The 24,853-nt window shown below is 35.4% G+C and overlaps 1 protein-coding gene across 2 annotated transcripts; it reads right to left on the bottom strand.

Moving 5' to 3' along the window:
- Window positions 1-1,046: 1,046 nt before the first annotated feature.
- On the bottom strand, window positions 1,047-23,343 carry stx3b (syntaxin 3b). 2 transcript variants are annotated; one of them, XM_051860152.1, is made up of 11 exons: window positions 22,900-23,343; window positions 11,956-12,030; window positions 11,747-11,846; window positions 10,085-10,159; window positions 9,625-9,695; window positions 9,435-9,543; window positions 9,165-9,238; window positions 6,671-6,805; window positions 4,535-4,645; window positions 2,107-2,198; window positions 1,653-1,802 (listed from the first exon to the last, which is right to left on the bottom strand). In XM_051860152.1, coding segments are annotated over exons 1-11 (873 nt in total). In that variant the 5' UTR covers window positions 22,930-23,343; the 3' UTR covers window positions 1,653-1,801. The 2 variants fall into 2 exon arrangements, with proteins under 2 accessions (XP_051716113.1, XP_051716112.1); XM_051860153.1 differs by lacking the exon at window positions 2,107-2,198 and having other exon boundaries at window positions 1,047-1,802.
- Window positions 23,344-24,853: the final 1,510 nt, after the last annotated feature.

Genomic DNA, 24,853 nt, shown 5'->3' on the forward strand with positions numbered 1-24,853 from the left:
TTTTTTGTGTCATTTTTGATGACATAACTAACGGCAATGGATCTGTAGTTCAGAGCATGCTTTGCAAGGGACTGCATTAGGAGAGTAAATTTAGTGATTAACTGTTGTTTTATGTTTTTCAGTAAAGGGAAAGACATGTTTAATGTTCAGTTATGTTGGACATTTTGAGGAGTTTCAGTAATGTTTTTGAATTGAGTGACACTTGTGCTTAAGGCCCAGGTATACTTCATTTTCCACGTTCTGCTCTATCCACGCCTTTCAAAGTATATATTCCTTTGGCTGCAAGCGTGGAAAGTCCATCTAGTGGACTTTGTTTTCAAGAGCTCAACTCACTTGCATATGGGCTGTTATATGCGCAATATCCGCATGGGCACAAAAATTAGGCTGCACGTGGACCCTCCTGAAAATTGCATCACGTGAACAGTGCAGAATGCGGACGGCCGAAGAATACTTTGGGCTTTAGGCACTCTGATCTATACTAATGTCAGTAATGACACCAATCTTTTCTTATTTGTTCATTATATACATTGTGTATAATGATGAATGAAGCTACTTGTTTAAACATAAGAAAATTAATGAAACCTCAATAAATTAATTAAAAAAAACAAATGACAAATGTAATAAAGTTAAGTTAAACATTCTAGAGTACATTTAACCTAAAACTAAATTATGTTGACCCAACTAAACTGATTTAATAATCATTTTTTGAGTAATTTGAATAGATAACTGAGTAAATGTAAAAGTAGCCTCTTTACATTTTAAACTTACTGTGATGAGACTGATATAATGTATTATGATTGGTGATAATAGTTTAAGAATTTAACTATTGACAACCTATACTTGTATTTAAACCCATTAAAACTATTCAAAACCATATTTGTTCACTGCTAAATATTGGGGGGTGCATCACCAGCAAAAATTCATCAGTAAGCAAATAAAGTGACCAAAAAAACAAAAAAAGCTTGAATGTTTCAAGCACAATGGCAGATTTCTGACCATGATCCCCATGAATCCATCCATTAATTTCTCATGTATTTACAACATACTTAAAAAATATATAATGTAATTTATTCATTTGGTTAATTCTGGTTTTCCCATACAGAAGTTTATCACATTAAAAAACATACAGATGTGCGCTTCCATTCTGGACGACCCATCAATGCTTAGCTTATTGTGTTCATTTCACAGGGTCCTTGAACAGAAGCTGAAGTCTCTGAGCCCTTTTGATCAAAAACATTGTAGTAGCTCATCCATTAGGTGTAGCCATTAAAGTCTGAGTGGGTCCTAAGAACACTAAAACTAAAACTAAAACAATAAAAACATTAAAGGCATGAAATGGAGGTTAACTTTCCCTTGTAAGTCTCATAAAAATCCCTTATTCTGTGCTCATTGATTTGTCCATGTATTTAAAATATGCTTCCTTCAAAAGCCATTCCTGGCACGTAGTATAAGTTCCTTAAACATTTCCCGTCACGCCTTTACAGAAAAACAAATGTAAAAAAAAAAACAGAATCCGTTTCCTTGACCATCGCTCGGGTTCCAGCAGAGTAGTTTCCCATTGGTTTGTGCTGATGAAAGGAGAAGCCACAGGTGGAGGGGGCGGAGCATCTGCTTCATAACTCCAAGGAAAACAGGGAGGATGAGAAGGAGAGGAGGAAGTGATCAGCTGTAATAAAGGAGAGTTCGTGAGCAGCCACAGAGGAGATGTGCTGATGGAGAGGTTATCATAGAACCTGAGAGAGGATGATGATGATGATGATGATGATCACAACAGCAACAATCACACCCAGTATGATCATCTTCTACAAGAGACGAAACAAACACAATCCATTAATCCAACAGCAAACATCTAATAACTTTAACCCTTCACCCTCAGAAGAAACACCAGAGCCCTAATAGAACCGTAACACACAGAGAACATAGAACTCAACACTACAACCAACAGATGCCCAGGAGACCCAACAGACCAAACAAAGCATGCTTGACATCCCAGATGAAGACTAGAGAAGATCAACTAAAATCCCAGTCACCCAAACTCCATATCTGCATAATAAACACCCACACTATTCCCAGCTACAAAACCACATTCCTCTGAAATTTACTCACCAAACACTTAAACTCAGACCTACAGATAAACCCACTATCAAAGCAATAACTGCCAAAATCGTCAAAACCACAGACACTATAATAATTGTTTTCTGTGAAGAAAAACACAAATGCAAACAACTGTTAGCATCTACTTTAACATTAGAGTAACAATTATACAACTTATTCAGACATAAACTGATACGAGTCTGGAAAATCTCCATTGACATTCATTTCAGGACTAAACATTGCATTTATGGAATACATTTAATGTCTAGAAAACTAGCACTGAAGAATGGAAATAATATTTCATGGCATATATTCACAGTGGAAAGAAAAAGAAAGAAAGAAAGAAAGAAAGAAAGAAAGCAACCCAAATTACTGGTAACACTTTACAATAATGTGCCATTAGTTAGGGTTAGTTAATGCATTAAGTAATATTTCCTAACAATGAACAATACATTAGTTACAGTACTTTTACATCTTTGTTAACATTAGCTAATAAAAATACAACTGTTCTTTGTTCGTGTTAGTTCAGGTTCAATAACTAATGTAAACTAATACAACATTTGATTTTAATAATCTAGTAGTAAATGTTGAGATTAACATTAACTAAGATTAATAAATGCTTTAGAAATATTTTTCATTGTTAGTCCATATTAACTGATGTAGTTAACTAATGTTAACAAATGAAACCTTATTGTAAAGTGTTACCAAATTACTTCTATAATATTCTTATAATATTAATATTACTTTGATAATATATATCTTCACATAAACCTGAATCTCAGAACTTGTCTCCGATACACAATTTCTCACATCTCACAATTTCTCATAAGACATCTCACTATCAGTCTTATACTTAAATATAATATTTATTATTATTTTTATATCTTAATATTTTGTACTGCCTTGGTCAATTCATTCCATGTACAATAAATGTTCATGTTTAATAATTACTTGTAATTTTAATTAATTATATTGTTTTGGTATAGTTTGTTGTACTTTTATGTCTTAATACATATCTCTTTAATGAACTTTTTATTATAATTTTATGCATACAAGTATCATAAATTTAAAAGTGATAGTTTACCAGAAAGTCATACAGGTTTGAAATGACATGATGATGAGAAAATGATGACAGAATATTAATTTTTGGGTGGTGTGACCCTTTAAAATGCAAAAAAAATCTTGTACCTGTACAAATGACAATTAAGAGAAGTAGTTTCAGAGGCGGAGCAAGTTTTTATATTTTTATATATGCACAAACGTTCACAGATGAATCATTCACAATAAGGACTGTGAATTAAGCAAACAGTGTCAGTTTAGATTTCATTTTGAACTTAATGAACTAATAAGATCTTGTCTGTGGGTTACTATAAGGGTTATTCAAATCAGTCTTGTGAAATTTTCTGATCCTGTTCCTCCTTCCCCGCATCATTTCCTGTGTTTTCTATACTATCTGCATCAATAAAAGTGGCAAGAAGGCCAAAATTGCTGTGCTAACAGATGGAGACAGGCCACAGTAAGCTCTCTCTCACACCACAAGATGCCGTTTTTCGTCACATTTCAACACAGTATGCCTGTGAGTTCTCCTCAACTGTGTGTATGTAATGTGTCAAACATTTTGTTGCCGTTAATATGACATGAAAACTGTCTGCGCCGATAGCCTAGTGGGCAGCGCACTAACATTTAACGTTGTTGCACTTCGGGCGACCCAAGTTTCCCTGGACCCCTCTCTCCCACTTTGCTCTGCTTACCTTCCTATCATAATAAAGGTAAAAATGGCAAAAATAAATCTTTAAAATATATATATATATATATATATTTTTTTTTTTTTTTTCTCTCTCTTTAAAATATATATATTTATATATATATATATATATATATCTATATATATACACTGTGTATAAATATATATATATATATATTATATATATATATATGATACGAAAACTGAAGACGTGGCTTAATGTTTATTTCATTAGCTGAAATACACTGAAGTCCTGTGATGGGAAGTTTCAGGGCGTATCATGATTAGTATTAATCACTGAGTTTGTTTGTGTCTGACTCTAAGTGTAACGTCATAGGGTTTGGACACAGTACAGAGAATCTTTGGGAAAGGGTGGAACAGAGGGGCGGGACAGGCCTGATAATCATCATGAACTCACACGTCGAGCCTCCTGCTGATATTTAGCGGCTTTTTTAGTGTCAGCAACCGCCCGCTCCACAAAACCCACTGACTGGTCCATGTTGCTCTCAATCCTGTCAATTATACCACCCTACAATAGATTTTGGGTGAAGAAGAGAGAACGCAAAAGAAAAGGAAACAGAGAGGGCAGAGAGAGAAAAAGAGAGGCGGGGGGCAAAAAAGGAAGAGAAAAGAAACAGCAGAAACCACAGTGACTGTTATAGTGAGGTCAGATTGAGCAGCAGGTGAGTTCCGTACCTTCCGGGCTTTACTCTGATACCTGACTGCTTTTTTGGTTTCAGTCTTTGCAGCTTCAACGTGATCGACTGCTTTACCCACATTCACCTCAATGTTATCAACCATGTTGCCCTGAAACATATGACAAAAAACAAACAAACAATGAAAACACACATATAGGGTGTCTTTCACACATAGATGTGGAGACGGGGGCTAGCTGACACACAGGGAAGTTATTCCGATCCTAGTCTTAAACAGTCAATGTGTTTAATGAACTGTAACTTTTTTCCTGTACAATAATGTAGAAATGCTCAATATATTTTTGTAGTCTAGACTTGGCTATATAGAAATGGTCTTTCAAAAACAAGCCCACTCTGATTCACTGGAGTAAAAAGTGTGACAACTAGCCCCGGTCTCCCCTACTCAATGCTGATGCTCTGTAGAACAGGGACTTGAATCAAATTGATTTATTAGAGAAAAATACCCCAATCTTACCTTTCAGTTTTCCTCCATAGCAAGCAGTTAATAAGCAAAATAATGGTGGATTGGTCAATATTGTATCAGAGCTCTTTAGATCATGTGGATTTATTTTATCATTATTTTAGCTCTGCTCCAAAACCTTGTGAACTGCCTCACTGCAAAGGTCTACATAGACAGCTGCCTTCTAAGGAACTAATACGTAATTGATTTGAAACACGACTCAACGCATGATCACTCATGCTCGAATTATATACTACCGTTCAAAAGGTTTTTTGAAATAAATTAATAATTTTTTTCGGCAAGGATGCATTAAAGGATTAGTTCACTTTCAAATGAAAAGTAGCCCAAGCTTTACTCACGCTCAAGCCATCCTAGGTGTATATGACTTTCTTCTTTCTGATGAACACAATCGGAGATATTTTAATAAATATCCTGACGCATCCGAGCTTTATAATGGCAGTGAATGGGTCATGAGTATGAGCTGAAGAAAGTGCTTCCATGCACATTCATCCATCATAAACGTGTACTCCACACGGCTCCAAGGAGTTAAAAAAGGCCTTCTGAAGTGAAGCGATGCATTTGTGTAAAAAAAAATCCATATTTAACAAGTTATGAAGTAAAATATCTAGCTTCCGCCAGACCGCCTTCCGTATTCAACGTACGCAGAAAGTGTAAAACTCTTGCAGTTCAAAAATCTTGCGCTACGTCCTACGCCTTCCCTATTCAACTTACAGAAAAACTGACGCGACGCCAGTTTAACACTTTTTAAATATGGATATTTTTTTACACAAACGCATCGCTTCGCTTCAGAAGGCCTTTATTAACCCCCCGGAGCCATGTGGAGTACGTTTATGATGGATGGATGTGGATGGAGACACTTTCTTCAGCTCATACTTGTGACCCCTGTTCACTGCCATTATAAAGCTTGGATGCGCCAGGATATTTATTAATATATCTCCATTTGTGTTCATCAGAAAGAAGAAAGTCATATACACCTGTGATGGCTTGAGGGTGAGTAAAGCTTGGGGTAATTTTCATTTGAAGTGAACTAATCCTTTAAATTGATCAAAAATGACAGTAAAGACATTTATAATATTACACAAGATTTCTATTTCAAATAAACACAGTTCTTTTTAACTTTCTATTCATCAAAGAATCATCAAAGGTACCTTATTTAATTATAAGTATAATTTTGCTGCCGACTGTTCACCTTCAGTGTTCCTATGATGCTTAAAACGTTGTCTAGATAAGCAACTCACTGGGTTTTGGAAAACAGCTATTGACTTTAGTTTCTTCTAAACAAATCTTGAAGGTGTAATGGGTGTATGAAGTTTGTGACCAAACAAAGCAAAACGAATGAGAGGAAAACAGGCAGTAAGGGAAATAAAAAGGTACAAACAAAGAGGAGTTAGAGAACACTCACATGCGAAAGAAGGGGCTGATGGGGAAGTCACTCCGACCAGTTGCATATGGCTTAGCAGCCAAGAGACCAAACCAACAGAACGAGTTTGAACAAAGAGGAAGAGAGGAAAGGATGCTACAGACAACAGACATAGAAAGGCAGAGAAAAAGAAGGAAATACATGACAATGAGGGGAAAGTTAGAAAACAATGACAGTATGAAAGGATGGAGAAAATGTTGGACAAACAGATGCGTGTGATGAAAGGCAAAGTGTACCTGGCTCTCCACCAGCATGGCGATGTCCACAAACATGTCATGCAGTTCCTTTATGCTGCTCTCCAGACGCACAATATCTTTGTGACGTGCTTCAATCTCACTTAGCGCTTGTTTAGAGATCCCTGAATCCACAATCTGCAATACAAACAGCAGTTTTATCAGGATGTAGAATGAAATATTCATACTTGACAGAGTTTGGGAGTGTGGGTTGATTTGATCCAATGATTTTAGGACACTGGAGTAAATGGTCACAGGTGCAGGGGCCAAGTACACTAGAAATGGAGTCTGGATCTTGTGGTCCTGGTTTTGAGACACCAATGAGTCTCATTATTTGATGTCTTGGTCTGAGTCTCAAAATGTTATGGTCGCATTATGGTCTAAGACAAGGGTCTCAAACTCAAATTATCACTAGCCTAGTGGTGTTCACCATCTGTGACCAGTTTAACATCTACAACAAATATCGCAGGTGTAACCAGTGTTAAGAAAACACTACTAAAAGCAATATGTTACAATGTTCTTTCTAATAAAAAGTAACTATAGTTACTAAAAAGTATTGTTTGCATTACATTTGCATTATAAAGTGTGTGGGTGGGCTACTTCTCTACTGCTGTAAAGTCGGCACAGAAGCTGCATTGATGCTATGAGATAAGGGTGTATTTACACAGCAACCACAATCACAGGAAACAATGAATCATTCAAATGTTACATTTGTGACAAAATATTGCTAGCTGCGCTGATTAGGCCGGCCTGAGTCAGCATATTTTAATATTTTAATGTAAGTTTTTTTGTTGTATTAGCGGTGGTCAATATGAACAAAATCTTATTTTGTGCCACCAATTCGGCAACGTCAAGATTTTGAAAATAATTAAATTATACATTACATTTTAAATGTAATTTTTTTTATCAAAATTAAAATAATACCATTTTAAGAGCTTAATGTTCTTCAGGCATCCCATTCTTTTTAACCAATGAATTTTTACAGCAACTTTTCCAGTTGTTTTGTGAATTACTGGATAAAGATTAAGGATAAGGTTCTTTTTCTACCCAATAAAATATTTTAAAGCTTGACATAACTAAAAAAAAAATGTGTATTTGTTATAAAAATGGTGTTTTAAGATTTTATTCATTTACATGACTTATCCAGGTCTAGAAATCACACTTTTAAAACTAGGCTGCCTCATATATCCATGTTTTCCAAGGCCGTTGGAACTCTGGTTTTTCAAAGAACTGTGTTATTAAAGGGGTGAAATAAAATAAGAAATATGTTGATTTGTAGTTGTTTTACCATATTTTTAATGTTTTATTATATTTTAAAGACCCCCTGTGGTGTAAATCAAGTTGTTAATGTTGTTTATATGCATGTGTGGTGTTTTTAATATGCTTCAAGACAAACGATGTGCAAATTCATCAGTCAACACCACTGCTGAGTATTTTCTCCTTAAAACTACAGTGTACCAAAGACAGTCTCAAAAACGCTGTTTGAAACCCGTTTCCTACAATCACAAATATGTAATCTATCCCATTAACAAGCGGGTTGGGGCTTTTCCTATCATTATTTCTATGAATGCTGATTTTTAGAAGGCAGCCGTCTGATTCTGAGATGGCGATTGGGAACATGGTTTGTGTAACATTAGCAACACATTTTTAGTGGTTTGATAGCATAGTCAAGGCAAGGGTTAATCTTATCAATTACCGTTATGTAGCCTAGAAAGCGTTTTTTTTATTTATTATTATTTATAATCACTAAAAAGCTGTCACTCATCTCAGTTTGAGATCTCACAAAGTCCCGTTATAATCAATAAAGTTGTCTACACTGCATAATGAATCTCTTATTTACATTGTGTCTATACTTTGTTATTGAGAGGATTTGCATGCTGAACTCAGTACCGAACAAAAACACGCATTTTAACCTGTGAGTGGATTCTGAATAACTTAATAACCTCTTATTGGTCACTGCATTCAAGAGATCAACAAACATGTCTGTGATTGGCTACACTGATCACAAATGCAAAAACACATAGTAAATAGAAACATTTGACGTTCTCCAGAGCGCAAACACAAAAGCACCCCGTAGAACCGGGCCTGCCTGTATAATTCGCTCTTCCTCTTCTTCCGAATTAGTTTCTGGTTCAAACATATGTGACTGAATTACACCAGTACTTCCACTTGCCATTGTGTAGCGTTTACTACAGCTGACCGAGTGGATCAGATAGTCTGAGCTGGTGTGATTGAGTGGAGGCAGGGACTAATTTGCATATTCATGGTTCTGTGTTTACCAAATGAAGCAGCAGAGTGTAGAGTGTGTAGGTGTAGAGTAACATTAAAACAACTGTAAGGCATGAAGAAATTATTTTCATATTTTTAAATATGCCATTTTGAATATCAAAGATGAGTTTTAAGGGATAAAATTATTGACTGCAGGGGGACTTTAAATCATTTTAAGTCCTCTTGAGGTCTCCTTATCCACACACGCACACACAAATGCATGCATTACCCCTGCTGTGAAAACGGCTGCGTTTCCTCCCTCCAGCATCTCCTCCAGCTCCTCATCAGTCGTGGCTTTACCAGCTAGAGCCAGAAGCAGAACAAAAGCAAGTCAAAGACAAAAAAGGGGAATAGCACAGCGTCAGTTTGACACGCTTCAACCACAACCCTGTGAAAAAACGTGTTGTGCGCTGCACACTGTGAGGCTGAGGTCATGTTTAATAAGGTCTGTCTCATGCACTGGTGTTTAGTCAGGAGTGAGTGTGCGGGCAACACTTACTGATCTCTAACTGTCTCTGAATGCGACCTTTACTTTTCTCTCTGAAGTCCACCTGAGCTTCATTGTATTTGGTCATCACATCAACAAACTTCCTGGAAAGAACAGCGTGCTGGAGGGGCAACATGAGCGCAGAGTTAATTGAGCATGCGTATTTGTGTGTGTGTGTTATGTGAGCGGGATGTTGACTCACCTGTGATTTGCGTATTCTCATGTCGGCCGATAATCTTTCCGCTTCTTCTGCCTCGAGATTCCTTTCAATGGCTGTACAGACACATACACACAGGGCAGGGTTGTTAGAGTTAACTACAACTAAAACTAAAATAGACATATTAAAAAAACAAACAAAAAAAACCTAATAAAAATGACAGAAACCATAATAAAATGACTAAAACTTGAACTAAAATGAAAATGAAATGGAAAATACAAAAATAAAAACGAATCCTAATATTAAATAAAACTACAATAGTATCTCAATGATCCTGAAATAACACTGACTCAGGGTAAACATTGCATTCATAAAGATGGATAAATGGCTTACATTATTCTGGGTCAGAAGTGTTTGAGAAGCCAAACCTTGTTCTGTGTGTCCCAGTTTTTTGCCCTAATGAGAAAAGCACAAAGCAGGCCAGCACACATGTAAGGACACTTACTCTTCAGTTTGTTACGAGCATTGTTGGCCATTTTCTTGATGTCATTAGTTAGCGCCTCCAAATCATCTTGCGTTTCTGTTCACAGAGAAAAAACAGCAGTAAAGGCGAGGTATAAGAATGTAGAGATGAAAGGAGATTATAATAGCGCTGGTTTGTGCATGTATTGTCATTGTTAAACACTCCCATAGGAATATTTTATTGTTCAGAGGTTCCTCTGTCATAGCTCAGGAGACTTAATGGAGTTATGTTTCATACCCGTTCAAAAGTTTAGGCTCGGTAAGAGAATGTTTTTGTAAGACTCTTTTGCTCACCATGGCTTTATTTATTCGATCAAAAATACATTGAAAATAGTAATATTGTGAAATATTATTACAATTTAAAATAACTGTTTTCTATTATATATATAAACATAATTTATTCCTGTGATGTCAAAGCTGAATTTTCAGCATCATTACTCCTTCAGAAATCATTCTAATATGATGATTTGCTGCTCAAGAAACCTTTATTATTATTATTATTATTTTATTATCATCAATGTTGAAAACAGTTATGCCGCTTCATATTTTGGGGAAACCGTGATACATTTTTCAGGATTCTTTGATGAATAGGAAGTTCAAAAGAACAGCATTTCTTTTAAATTAAAATCTTTTGTAACATTATAAATGTCTTTACTGTCACTTTTGATCAATATAATGCATCATTGCTGAATAAAAATATTAATTTTTATCAAAAAGAATGTCACTGACTGCAAAATTTGAATGCCAGTGTATAAATTTTCTCTCAAGTGTTTCTTCAAAATCCCATTAAATTAGATTTATAAATACTGTATTATTCATTGTCAATTCATTTTAATTCATAATACAACTAATTATCTAATGTAATGTTAATATACAACTTGAAATGTATGGTTACACTTTATTTTAAGGTGTCTGTGTCACAGTGTAATTACATATTTAAGTACTGAGTAATAATAATTAACTACATGTACTTACTATAGGGTTTGGTTTAGGATTAGTTGCATGTATTTATGCATTACTTATAGTTATCACTACAATAACTACATGTAACATTTGTAATGAGGACACTGTAAAATAAAGTGTTAACAAATGTATTAGTAAAAAATAAGCATTAAAGGGATAGTGTTATTACTTACTCACCCTCAAGTTGTTCCAAACCTGTATGAGTTTCTTTCTTCTGTTGAACACAAAAGAAGTTATTTTTAAGAATGTTAGTAACCAAACAGTTGATGGCAGCCACTGACTTCCATAGTAGGGAAAAAAATACTATTGAAGTCGATGGCAATCGTCAACTGTTTGGTTACCAACATTCTTAAAAATATCTTCTTTTGTGTTCAACAGAAGAAAGAAACTCATACAGGTTTGGAACAACATAAGTGTGAGTAAATGATGACAGAATTTTCTTTTTTGGGTGAACTATCCTTTTAAGCAATATTAACAAATGTTGTAAAACATGGAATGCGATTTCAACCGAGAGGAGGCTCACAGCAACAATCCGCACCGGGGCCACGGATACCCTAGGTATGGCCCTGCTACCTTTTATGACTCAGAGTCTACGTCACCTGTTACGCAGTGGTTACTACCAGTCAGTGGAAAACAGTGTTGAACTGGGTCATAATGAGTTGCACACGTGAATGTGTCTTACTCTGGTCTGACGTTGGTGCAGAAAGAATAACTGAGTAAAGTTTCTTCACTTCGGCCACATTCTCATCAATCTTATCAATGCTGTTCCTGATGTCTTCAATCTGAAACAAAGAAACAAGGTCACTTAAAAACCACAATGACACACATTCAGGCAAAGCACATCAAAAGCATTTACACAAATATGACTGTAAAATATACAGAAGAACATGCCTGGCCGAAGAACTCATCCATAAAAGCAGCATTGTCCACGGCGATCTCAACGTCTTCGTCATCATGATCGCATGTCTGAAACATACAGCAAAAGAATTATTTTGTAGTTAAATTTTTTATAAGTAACCTAAATACATGCAGCGGAAGCCTCATTGTGGTAGACACAGGCCAGAAACAGGATGTGGTGTGATGTATACAGACTAGGGGTGCAACGGTTCAGATTACTCACGGTTCGGTTTGCATCACGGTTTCGGTACGGTTCGGTATGTGCTATGTTCAGGTAAAAAATTACTACTGTCAAATAAAAATATAGAAAATAAGAACAAATAATCAAACAGCACAAATAAATACAGTAAAGCAAAGATACAAATTAATAATGATCTTTTTCATGTATCCAGTTTTCAGGTACAGAAACTGAATAAAGTAGCTAATAAAAAGTAAAACAACACTGCATGTAATCTTCACTGTATAAAATAAAAATCAATCATTATTAATTACAGTTACTATTCAGTCATGAGCAATGAGTGATTTCCTTGTCTTTTGTTGTTTGATTAATATTAAAAACACATTCAGACAGCAGGAATGCAAGGGCTGCTGTCTCTTTAAGACATAATACACGGATCAGTACACTGATACTGAACACATGCGTTCTTTCTCGAGTGTTTAAGTTCACTTAAGACATAACCTACTATGCTTGCTAGGATACTCGCCAAGACGGGCATGCTGACATAATTTTGTGTGAATTTGTCCGTTCAAGCACAAGACTTGAAAGTGAGAGTGCACAAATCTTCTCACAGCACGCGCGTAAGTTATCTTTCGCGCCTTGCACTCGAATGTTTAAATTGGCAAGGCTTAAATGAGTTTAAACACAGATAACAACGTGTGGTGTTCAGGTCTCATCTGCGACAGAAACATATATTAGCCTAACTCTCTCTGTCTGTTTTATTTATTTTCTACAAACCATATTATAGATGCGTATGCGTCATCAGATATGAGATGAACCGTGGTGCAAGTGCATGCCGAACCGAGTGTGCAGAACGGTACGTTCAATTTTTTTTTTTACCGAGAACCGTTTCACCCCTAATATAGCCAATACTTAAAAAGATAATAAAAATATTATGTCAAGTCATAAGGAAATATCAGATATATTTTTAATGATCTGATGCTGTCTTTTCACACACCCTTATATTGTTATGACTGGTAAGTGACTCACCGTCACTAATTCACTGTCTAGAAACTAAATTACAATTGAGTACAAATTTGTAAATATATTTAAACTCTATTGATTACATATCTAGTGGAGTAACATTGAGTAACCCCTGAAAATGGCCGGTAAATTCCAGGCTTGGGAATTTCTGAGCCAATAACTATAAGTGATAATCACAAGTTTGTTGTGGCTGATATCCACCAATTTTATTTTATTTTTTTTGCATTTTAAACATTTTAAAATGGAGCAGCTAGCAGATTAGCAACTGTATTCAATCAAAACCACTCACTTGACACAAAATAGAGCTTGACACAAAGTTTAAAACCTTATGATCTGGATATTATTATGCATTAAGGCAGTATGAGCAAGTCTTAAAGTCAGCATGAAATTGTTTCGATATTGTTTTCTTTCCTATTGTGTCTGTCTTTCTTTTGGAAATCATTCAGACGTTTCAGTTGTAGTTGTTCTTTTTCCTTTAGTGTGTAATGTATGTGTTTGTGCATGTATACGATCTACAAAGTTACAAAGGTCATTGTCTCCCACAAAGCAATTTATTCTATTTAACACTGATCCAGACCTGCCTAAAATGCCTCAAGCGAAGTCCAGATATTACTTCCTCAAACGTCCATGTCACAATGTGAAATATTAGCATAATAATACTCGCCCAAAGGCATACGCAAAGAAATGCTGTTCCTGAGCAGTACGACCAAAAAGTTTGCTTGTGCTCCAAAACCTGGGAAAATACAACGCTGGCTATAAACTAAGTCTACTTACTAATGTGAAAAATTCTGCTCAATTCATGCTTGATTATCCATATTTTCAGAATCCAACTTCGGCTCGAACTGATACGGTAAAACCAACAATATTATTAACTATGTGTTTACAACTGCTGTAGAAGCCTTGGAAGCCGAAGCTCACGATTATGGTACATGCTGTTTGGCCAAACACAATGCACTGGGTCTGCCAACCAGAGCACTCTGAGCTTTCTGGAAGAAGGGGCTTTGTAGAAATCAGTACATTTCAGAGAACCTGGGAATAGAGGAGCTGCAATAATGTACAGTATGTGAAAAATAATGTGTTTTTTAAACATTAAAGCATGTTAACCTAATCTGTTACTCAGAGGTGAAACATGTGTAAGGCTGGGCAAGGCTTAGCCTTCACATGGCAACAGGCTTGAGACTAGCATGCAATTTTCTCAACTTGCCTGCTGCAGCTTCTGAGTGAGCAGCCTATGACTGCTGGTCTAGGATCAGTTTTCTCCATAATAATAGCATATTGGCGAATGTTGCTTTAAGATGCTTTAATAACAAATAATTTTTCAGAAGCGTTTATACTGGAATGCTTAGGTTGTGCTGCGACACGTAACTTAAAACTATTTCATGGAAATCTATTTAAATGTGTTTTAAAAGAGAAAGCATCTCCTTCCTTAGCCTTACCCTGCGATTATTAATGTTACTGTAGTATGAAGCAGAGCAGGACCAAGTGTTGTAGGAGCTGAACGAGGCCGCTGGAGCGATTGCGCAACACACGCCTCACAAGCAGCGGAACTTTTATTGTGCCACAGTCGCCGGTGCCGCTTCTGCTTTTCCGGTCATGAGCATGAGATAACGCAGCTCTGTTTATCATATTAGATACATTTGAGTGTAGTAAGCTAGATCGATATTAGAATATCATATTAAATACTGGATGGCTTGTGTTGATAAATGGCATGCAATTAATTTTAAAACGTATTGTATGATGGAGAAAATGTTGAATTACTGTTACTAAAAATAAAGCTGCATCTGATTATGCTATGTTAGCTACTTGACAAAATAGTGTTTTTCTCTGAGGCATGGTAAAGCATGGTACTCGCAAAAAATAAAAAAAATTAGATTCAAACAATATGACTAAAAGTGTTGAGCTATATAACAACAGTTAGTTTTCTGTCTATAAATATATCAAAACAGTTGTCCCCTTGTCTATTAAAATGTGTAATATATTAAAGCGTCTTTGGTGTTTCTATGGTTTCTGCAAAATAAAACCGGAAACTGAGGGTAACGTGGGTATGACGCAATTGACATGCAACTCACCACACGTCCCGGAGCCTTGGTTAAAATTGCAATTTTCTCATGATTTACAAATAGTTGGAAACATTTGGGATATTGTAAGTACTCAAGTGAACAAAATATATAACACTGGCCTAGTGGTTTTTGGATATTTTACTGCAAAATTCTTACATATTGCACCTTTAAGTCATATTACGATTATACTTTTTTTCTTCATATTTCTACTTATTACTTAATAAAACAAATAGAATATGGCTTAAAACATAAATAAAACATCTTATTACTGAAAACATAAACAGAATACGACTTAAAACACCATATCGTTGTTTATAGCAGATGATCCTGATTAAAACAAGCCAAAGCACAACACAACACGGTACACAGATCCTAAATAAATCCTTACAAAGTGACAAGACAAGCCAACATGGCTCAAACACTGGATAATTCCAGGTCACGTTTATACGCTGTGCCCTGGCACGTACACTAAGGCATGAGTTTACATTACAAAAAACACAAAATACGAATATACATATTAGCGTTTACAATGACCTGCTATAATTTCACTATCAGTAACCATAATACTAGTTACTGAATACGTCATCAGTGAATGACATTTCAGCCACCGATGTATTGTTCACCTCTTGTTCCAAGTCTAACCAATGTCAAGTTTATAGTCTATTTCTCTTTAAAATTGGGTTCTGGTTATGTTTCTGTTAATGGGTTATGTTATTTAACTGCACTTAAAGTTTATAGTTGTTAGATTTATCATGTCACATAAACATCCATGTTACAGGACTTTACTGACAAGGCACAGTGTAAGTCGTCCTGAAACAGCGGTTTTATCAAATTGTCAAATCTTTTACTGCATGTAAAGTCTTCCTAAATGGATAACACATCTCTCTATAAAATCCTTAAGAAAGTAAATAGGGTAAATTGAGATTTTGTGCAATGTTAGCAGCAATGTTACAACTGCCAATGTGACTTGCACAGCACTTCATAAGGACAGAATGGTGTGCCTTGTGATGTTTTATGAGGAGCATGTGGAGACCGGTACTGTTTTCTATTTTTAATAATAGCTTTACTGTCAAATGACGCAATTAAACACATTAACACCGTCATAGAACAGAGCTTCGTGCATGATAACATTATAACTCAAATGTCAAGAGACACAAGGGTTAAAGTCTCAGTGGAATCACACCTTTTTTATGACACCATTCAAGGATTTCTCTATAGTCATCAAACTTGCGGCTCTGTCACTTTACCACAGAGAAGCCAAACACACACACACACACACACACACACACCAACAAATATCTTTGGATCTCTGTGAAACCCTATATGAAGCTTTAATGCTTTCACTCATTCAGCATTTCTGAGAGATCAAATAACATATTCAACATTTTACAAAAAAACGTACTATGGTAAACACAGTTTCTACCAAAATATCAGTACAGTTACATTTGCTTCAGTAAAATTGTCATTAATATGCGATATTTTGCTGCATACTTTATCATTTGATTTAATTTTTTAAGACATACACTACTGATCAAACATTTGGGTAAAAGAAACTTATGTCACACGTGATTTCTATTTCAAATAAATTCTGTTATTATGATCTTTCTGTTCATCAAAGAATCCTGAAGATATATTTCAGCATACTAGATTTTTTCCCCATTTATCCACATCTAGCATTTAAAATGACTGATTTTAGTTTTAGTGTTTGAATCTTAATTTTAATATTGGCCATAACCAGTGTTGGGGTAAGTTACTTTTAAAAGTAATGCGTTACAATATTGTGTTACTACCTTAAAAACACACGCGCACACACACACACACACACACACACACAAATGCAGTGTGCTGGAAAAGCTATGAACTGAGGTAGAGGTAGTAAGGTAGTAATGAGTTACAATATTGTGTTACTCTCTTAAAAAGTAACTAATTGTGTTACTTAGTTACTTTTTATGGAAAGTAATATGTTACATGTGTTACTTTTTCTCACCTGGGCTGGGCTTGCTTGTTTTAATTATAAAAATAAAAAAAAGTTCTATTTCAGCAAATGTTGAGGCTCTTTTACACCAAAAGTGAAATAAATACGCCTCAGTCTGAAGGAAATGCAAATTCACACCTGTACATTAGAGGGCGCAGCTCAAAATAAACCTTTCAGCTGTGCTGCAGTTCTGAATTACAGAAGAATAGGATGCAGGAGAAAGAAGTTCAACACTCTTACTTTAACAATAAAAAACGAAACAAATGTGATGTTTATTTAAAGTCACTTTTGCTTATTAGTATGGTTGAATTGGATCATCAAAGTTTAGCAGCAAAGACATTGGTTAATAAAGTGAGAGGAATACCTTACTCCCGATTTCTCTCAGCATGGGGACAGAAGAGGTGTCAGTTTGTTGTAAATTAAAAAGTAATGCATTACTTTACTAGTTACTTGAAAAAGTAACCTGATTACGTAACTCGTGTTACTTGTAATGTGTTACCCCCAACACTGGCCATAACATGAAATTAATTAGGGCTGCATGATGTATCGCACAATACGAAAAATAACATTGAAATCGCACTTAAACGCAATTCTTAGTGCGATTATGAAATCGCAAAGGCTGCGATTGTTTTTTTTATGCGCAGCTTGTCAATGAAGTATGGCTCCAAATGCTAATCCATCTGAAAGACCTGCGAGTTTGAGTCGCTTATAACGTACATTTGAAAAAGCAACACGCGTCAAACATCTTTCCAGAAATGAGAAGCATTTATTAACATCTTGTCCAACAAAAGACAACATTTAATAACATGTTTTTACTCCAAACTCACTTCATAACGACAGTTGAGCGTCCTTCTATGAGATGATGTGGCTTCTTACACAGAATAAGGCAGTCGTATATTTATTAGTCATGTTTAATCAAAGCGTTTCAATCTTCTGTTTATTCAGCTACAGCGATATGACGTGTGTTATCTTCTTCTGTGGCAGGGCATATTTAGAGTTTCTGAGCAAGAGCGCCCTCTGGCTTTCAGATGGAGAAGCATTTACTACTGATCACAGAGCCGTACAGCTCTGACAAGCTGCGCATAAAATAATAGCAGAATTTGCCAAATCGGGTGCGATAAAATTTGCGATAAATCACAATATATATTGTGCAGCCCTAAAATTAATTATCAGTTGATCAGTATCAACCAGAATTGTATAAAAACACGAATGTTGTAGAATGACTTACGAAGTTTAATACTTAGGGTTAGATGATTGTTAGATGACTGATCCTATATATTTCTTTAGCAAACACCACGGATACCTGTATTAATGATGGTATGATAGAAAATATATTTACCATAGTACATTTTTGTAAGAGACCATCAGCCAAGGACTAACAAAAAGGCAGTATATTATGGTTGTACTAAAGAATTTCAGAGACAAACTATTCCTGTGACAAAATGTAATATTATCTATCCTGCTGACAAAGACTTCTGCTCTCTTTTCAAGTTTACTTGTACCATAAACAATGTGTTGCCAATCCAACGGGTTTTTTTGTGAAGGTTAAAGACACACACACGCACACACAAATGCAGCGTGCTGGAAAAGCTATGAACTGAGGTAGAGAGATAAGCCTACAAGAGACTTCCTGCTGAGGGAACATGAGAGAGAGAGACTTACTAAATTAAAGTATAGTCGTAGTAGAGTCACTGTTAACTCACTATACTTTAATTTAGTAAGTCTCTCTCTCTCTCATGTTCTCTCTCATGTAATATGTAATATTAGTGTTTTTCACTCATCATCTTGCTAACACTTACAGAAGAAGGCCGACTGAAGTTGCCGGAAGGACACAAAAACAAATGGTCACGCTCACACAGTGTTCCCGCTCAGCTGTTTAATGTCCCACAGTTCCTTTAGTACTCCAAGACGAACTGTGTGTGTACTTAGCCTTTAATACTCTTACATACATGCAAAGGAGAACAGTGCGGCCACACCAAGTTAAACATTACAAAGACACACAGATAGAAAAACCCATTTATTTAGAGGTTAGAACGATAGATGTTTTTTTTTTCTCAACAGGATTTCCTTTAGCACAGAGGGTCAAACGCAGACGAGTCCCAAGCAACTACTAGGGGTTTTTGCTAAAGACAAGAATTACTAATACTACTGCTCAGACTTAGGGTTAACGATTTGAACAACCCCCTAACCCAAAGAATTAAACTTAAAGTCTTTTTAAGTTTTAAACTTAAACTTAATTATTGCTAATTAATTAGTAGCATTTGCATATTTATTGCAGGCAGATTGTATACGTTTTATAATATACAAAGCCTATTATTTGTATTACAAAACAATAAACTAAAATTTGTGGCCATTTGTATTTTTTATATTAGATAATTTTGGAATTGTTCTGGAATTTGTGTTTCGTTTTTCTAGTTTTAGTTTTAATTTCACGAAAAAAGTTATTTCATTTTCTTTATTAATTGTAACACTGATCAGAATTGTAGTGACTAATGCTGCCTTCACGTGCTGTCGGAAATTTCATAATTCCAACTTTAGAAGTCGTGATTACGAGCTCATTGCATTCAAGTGCTTTTGTGTCGGAATGAACATGAATGATGGAGGACACCAGGTTTATTCTTGCCTGTTTATTGGGAAAATCTTATTAAAGCCAAAATTATATTTAGTGTCCCATGCGTTGACAACCATATAAACATTCACAACGCTATCTAGATGGTCCGCTTGCTGATTATTCTGTAATTTCGGTCAAATGCAGGCTATTTTCGCTTATTTTCGGCTATTTACCTATCTTGGGAATTTAGGTATCAAAATTATTTCCGAACTTCGCAGTGGTAAACACAACATCAGAAGGCATTCATGTGCAATTTTTACCTAGGAAACTCTTATTTTTACGATAATTACTAATAGCATGTGAAGGCAGCATTAAGCATGGGCATTTTTGACTTGGACTAATAAGTAACCCTGCCAGAACACCCTAGCAACACCCTGGCAACCACCCATCTCAGCTTTTTGTGAGCGAGTTTTGCACGAGAAAACACCAGAAAGTGTAAAAAACGTATTATTATATTATTTCACCTTACAAAAAAAAAGAAACCAGTAATAGGCAAGTATAAAAAACTGAGCGAGTGAGATTGCCTGTATGCAAAACAGCACGGAAACAAAACTATGACTAATGTAAATAAGGTTCGGCCATAAGCACACACGCACACAAGTTCCTCTTGCCAGGCAGGCTGCTTCAGGTAACAGAGTCAACAAAATAAGTATTTGACTGGGGCAGAGTCGCCACAGAAACAAATCCTCACCTCTGACCCTGCCCATAAAATCTGACACCCAAACAAACTCAGTCCTCAATAATCATGTACCAGAATTTACCATGATACTGCCATGATATTGTAAGGTCATGGAACAATACCAGAAAGTTAATACGTCCAATAAAACATGGTAGTACCAGAGCACATGTCTGAAAATATGGCACGTCTTAAGCCCTATTTGGATAGGATTAGTTTTACAAGGGTAGATGGAGTAATGTAATTTTACCACAGGACATCTGTAATATTAATGGCCAATTCGCACGGGATAAGAAATCTCAGTAAAACTACCAGAAGTGGGAGGGGTAAGACATGGTAATATCGGGTTAAATGTCTGTAAAACATAGTACAAATCAAAAACCATGGTAGTACCATGATACATATACATAAACACATGGTAGTATCGGGTTAAATGTATGAAAAACATGGTACATACCAAAAAGCCTAACCTTAACCATGAATTATTTTCTGTAAAATATTTTTGTGGCTTGATATATAAACTGGTTCATGAAAATCACAAACAATGATGATACTGCCAAAGGTCTTGTTAATTATTTTAAATGGTTATATAAGATTATTTATGATGAGAATGTAAGGAAATAGACTGTAAATATGCACTCAAACATATAACAAATGTATATAAATTGCATCCTTTATATTAATGTATTACATTTGTTGTATATCTGTATGTTTATATATTAGTAGAATATCATCGTCACAAAAAGTCTATAATTTGCTCTTGTTTTAAAATCTTGTCAATTTAAACATTTAAGCGATTTTTAACCATTCAGATTCAAGCATAAGAAGACTTGAAAGAGAACTCAATTCAGTACAGTTTTCTGTGAGTCCTCTGACAGCTCTCTGTGTGCTCTGTGTACAGAAAACAGCTCCTGAATTGAGTACTTCTTGTGCTTGAATGGAAAAATACACACAACAAAAGTATGTCAAAATGTCCGTTTTGGTGAGTATTCACTTAAACGCTGTCGGTTATGTCTTAACTAAACGTAAACAGATGAGAAAGAAAACATGTGACAACGGCTCTGGCATGTGTAACAGTATACTGGATCCGTGTATTCGGTCTTAAAGTGACAGCAAGCCTAATAATCCTGCTGCTATCTGTGCCATTAATGTTAATCAAACGATAAAAGACAGTGAAAATCACTCAATACTCTTGACTAAATTACTTTTGTAGCTTTAACAAGGATAAATCTATATTCATACAATGAAGATGCAGTTATTTTACGTTTTATTATTTCATTTCTGTACCTAAATACTTACCTGAAAATCTTAAAACACTGTTTATTTCATTTGTATCTTTGTTCTGTTGTATTTGTTTGAGCTGTTGCTTGTAATTGTTTATTCTTACTTTATTACTGAAGACTCACTTCAATAATGTTTGAACTTTATATTAATAAGGCTTGTATTTGCTGTGGAATCAAAAATTTTAATCAATCAAGAATTGTGAAATTTCACCGGTATCTAAAATTTTGGTGGCTTATTTATTAGAATACAGTGTTACATGGGTCAAAACAACAACAAAAACTTTTATTTATTTTTTTCTTACATATTTATTTACATTTTTGGTGGGTCCAAAAATTTGAACCACTGGTCTGAAAGGGCCAATAGAAAAAATCCTTAGCGTTGAGCCTGGATTGACACACATGGATAGTTTTTTGTATGTTTTGGTGATTGGCGCTACACTGTTCATCGCATTGTTGGTATATTTTATACATAAAGCATGAAAAACATGGTACATATAAGAAATGGTAACACTTAAACACATTGCATATGGGCAAAAACTATGATAGCATCAAGGTACATGTCCAAAAATCATGGTAAATGTCCAAAAAGCATAGTATCATGGTACACATCCAAAAAACATGGTAAAAATGGTACTTTTTGGTTAGTGTGGCTACAGAATGGAAGGCAAACTCAGTCTATTTGTATTTTATATTTTTCAATAAGTATTTGAAGATCAGCATCATCTCCCTCACCCCATCCCCCATCTTTCCAGAGGCCCGTGACCCCCTCCATGAGTCAGGTGACCACATCAGCTGTCCAACACTGTCTCACTCCTTACACTATTTCTAATATGACTTATGCTGCCTTTAGTGAGCACTTGTTAGATAATTCATCCACATACTCTATCTCAGACGCCTTTAATTTCTATATTACTCCTTTTTCGTCCAACAGTTACAATCGTAAACAGCAGAAGTACAAAAGTTACAAATGTTCCTTATTCATACTGTGATCATCTTCTAACAGTATTGAATCTGACATGGAGGTTTTAGACAAACTCCATTACGTAATGTCATTCCCATACACTTGTAGAGCAGTATGAATACGAGCTTTTATGGCGTGTTTACTTCACAAGAAATATAAGCACACACTCACCGCCTTTAGTTGTTCCAGTCGGTCCTTCATCTTTCAATATTGGTTAACACTATCTAAATAATAAAATAAATAAATAATAAATAGGAGAAAGTCGAATTAGACAGGAAAGTGTGCTGTGAAAGTAGCGTCAGCCGGGCTGCTGAGCGGATCGTGAAGTCTGGATGTTTCCTTCTGAACTCCGCTTATTCCCGCTCCAGTGACTCTTGTTATTCCACCAAAGGTCCATGCAATATGGCTGCTCTTCTCCAAACCAGTAGTTTTTTTTTCATCTAAATCTATCCGCTCAGAGGATTAAAACAACAGTTGTGTTCAGTCTGCTTAATCTGTCTTCCTCCCTCTCCCTCTCTTTTCTCGTTATAATCGGTCTGAAAGAGCTGTTGTCTCACGCATGCTCTCTCTGTCTCACTCTCACCTACACCCGCTGCACTGGCCGCGGTCACGCCCTGCGCGGACACCTGTATGTGCAACATTTATTCCTCAAAACTATTTTACAGAACTAATTTTTAATTTCTAGTAAATATTCTATTTGTTGATAACTACTCATTTAATACTAAAAACTAAGATCAATTATGTGTTTAGATTAACTGGTAGTGGTCTATTCAAGTTTTACTGGTGAACATAGACACCAGCTATTCCAGTATTGACTAGAATCTGTTTCGGTTTTACTGAGTCACATTGCTTTTTTGAGTATTAAAGGGCACACATCCCATGTTTTTGTGATAACTGGTAGATGTTTTTGATAATATCTATTATAAAGTTCACGGAGTATAAAAAGAAGGTGATTACAAATATATTTCCTCCTTAAAATGGGAAAATTACGGAAATTAAAAAAATAAATAAATACGAATTAATTTTGTCCTGTCCCATCTGATCTTTTTGGCTGTATCTAACCATTAAAATTAAACAATACCATTAATTTTGATACAATTATTTTAGTTCAAATATGTGCATTCATGAGCTAACTTAAATTAGGCCTACATAATATTATTTTTTTCCTCATTTTGTGCACTGTTACAGATTGTTTTTTAATACATTTTGTCTGATTAATTTTTAAGTTTCACTTAATATTTATTGCATTTTCAGAATTGCATTTTGACCATTTACTGAAAATGTAAAAAAAAAAAAAAAAAAATTAGTAGCTTCATGTATATAATATTGTAATAGTGACTAATATACTAACTAACTTTTCTACTAACTAATCTAATAGTTAAAAAAAAATAAATGTGACTGTGATTCAGATATCATGTGCTTCTGACATGATGAAATAACAATAACTCTTTATTAGATTATAATACTTACTGTAAGGACCATTTTCATGTCAAAACTTTTTGCATTGACACTATTCTTTTAAGAGCTGCTGTGCAGCCAAATAATGTACCAGTTATCAATGTAAAGCTGCTTTGACACAATCTACATTGTAAATAATATATTTACATCGCTATATAAATAAAGGTGACTTGACTTGACTTGACTTTAGTGTGTAGTGAATCATGGGATATATCTGGATGGAGTCAAAGATCAATGAGTATAGCTCACTTCAGCACACATGAAGCACGAGAGCTGACATTCATTAACCCTCTCTCCTCTGTCAACAACACTAAGCGGTTGAGGAAGCGCAATCATGCATCAGTCTGTCTGTGATCGCTGAGGTATCATTCTTGTCATCAGTGAAGTGGAGCAAACGCGACGGACGTCTGTAGTTTTTACCCAACTGCGACGGAATGTGTGTGTGAATGACACTGGTGTGTTGTGTTTCACTAAACCCTTTCTTCTGATAGTTTGTGTGGACCTAGACTCTAAAGACTGTGGCATGAATAGCATAAATTACTATTTTCTGCTCTCTGGTGGCCACATTGTAGTATTACATAGTACGAAGGAATTGCGTTACGTCATCACTCTAACGATAACGTACCATGGTAACCGTATCCCAGTTACTGGTTATTTTACTACACCA

Source organism: Ctenopharyngodon idella, chromosome 14 (assembly GCF_019924925.1).
Source record: "Ctenopharyngodon idella isolate HZGC_01 chromosome 14, HZGC01, whole genome shotgun sequence".
NCBI lineage: Eukaryota > Metazoa > Chordata > Actinopteri > Cypriniformes > Xenocyprididae > Ctenopharyngodon > Ctenopharyngodon idella.

What these genes read in the sequence shown, in the direction of transcription:
- stx3b (XM_051860152.1), bottom strand. Translation starts at nt 22,929, where the DNA reads ATGAAGGACCGACTGGAACAACTAAAGGCG. An exon ending in TGCACCAACGTCAGACCAGA is followed by an intron (nt 10,160 to 11,746) that starts GTAAGACACATT and finishes CTCTGTGAACAG; the next exon opens with AAACGCAAGATGATTTGGAG. An exon ending in TGAGAATACGCAAATCACAG is followed by an intron (nt 9,544 to 9,624) that starts GTGAGTCAACAT and finishes TTGCCCCTCCAG; the next exon opens with CACGCTGTTCTTTCCAGGAA.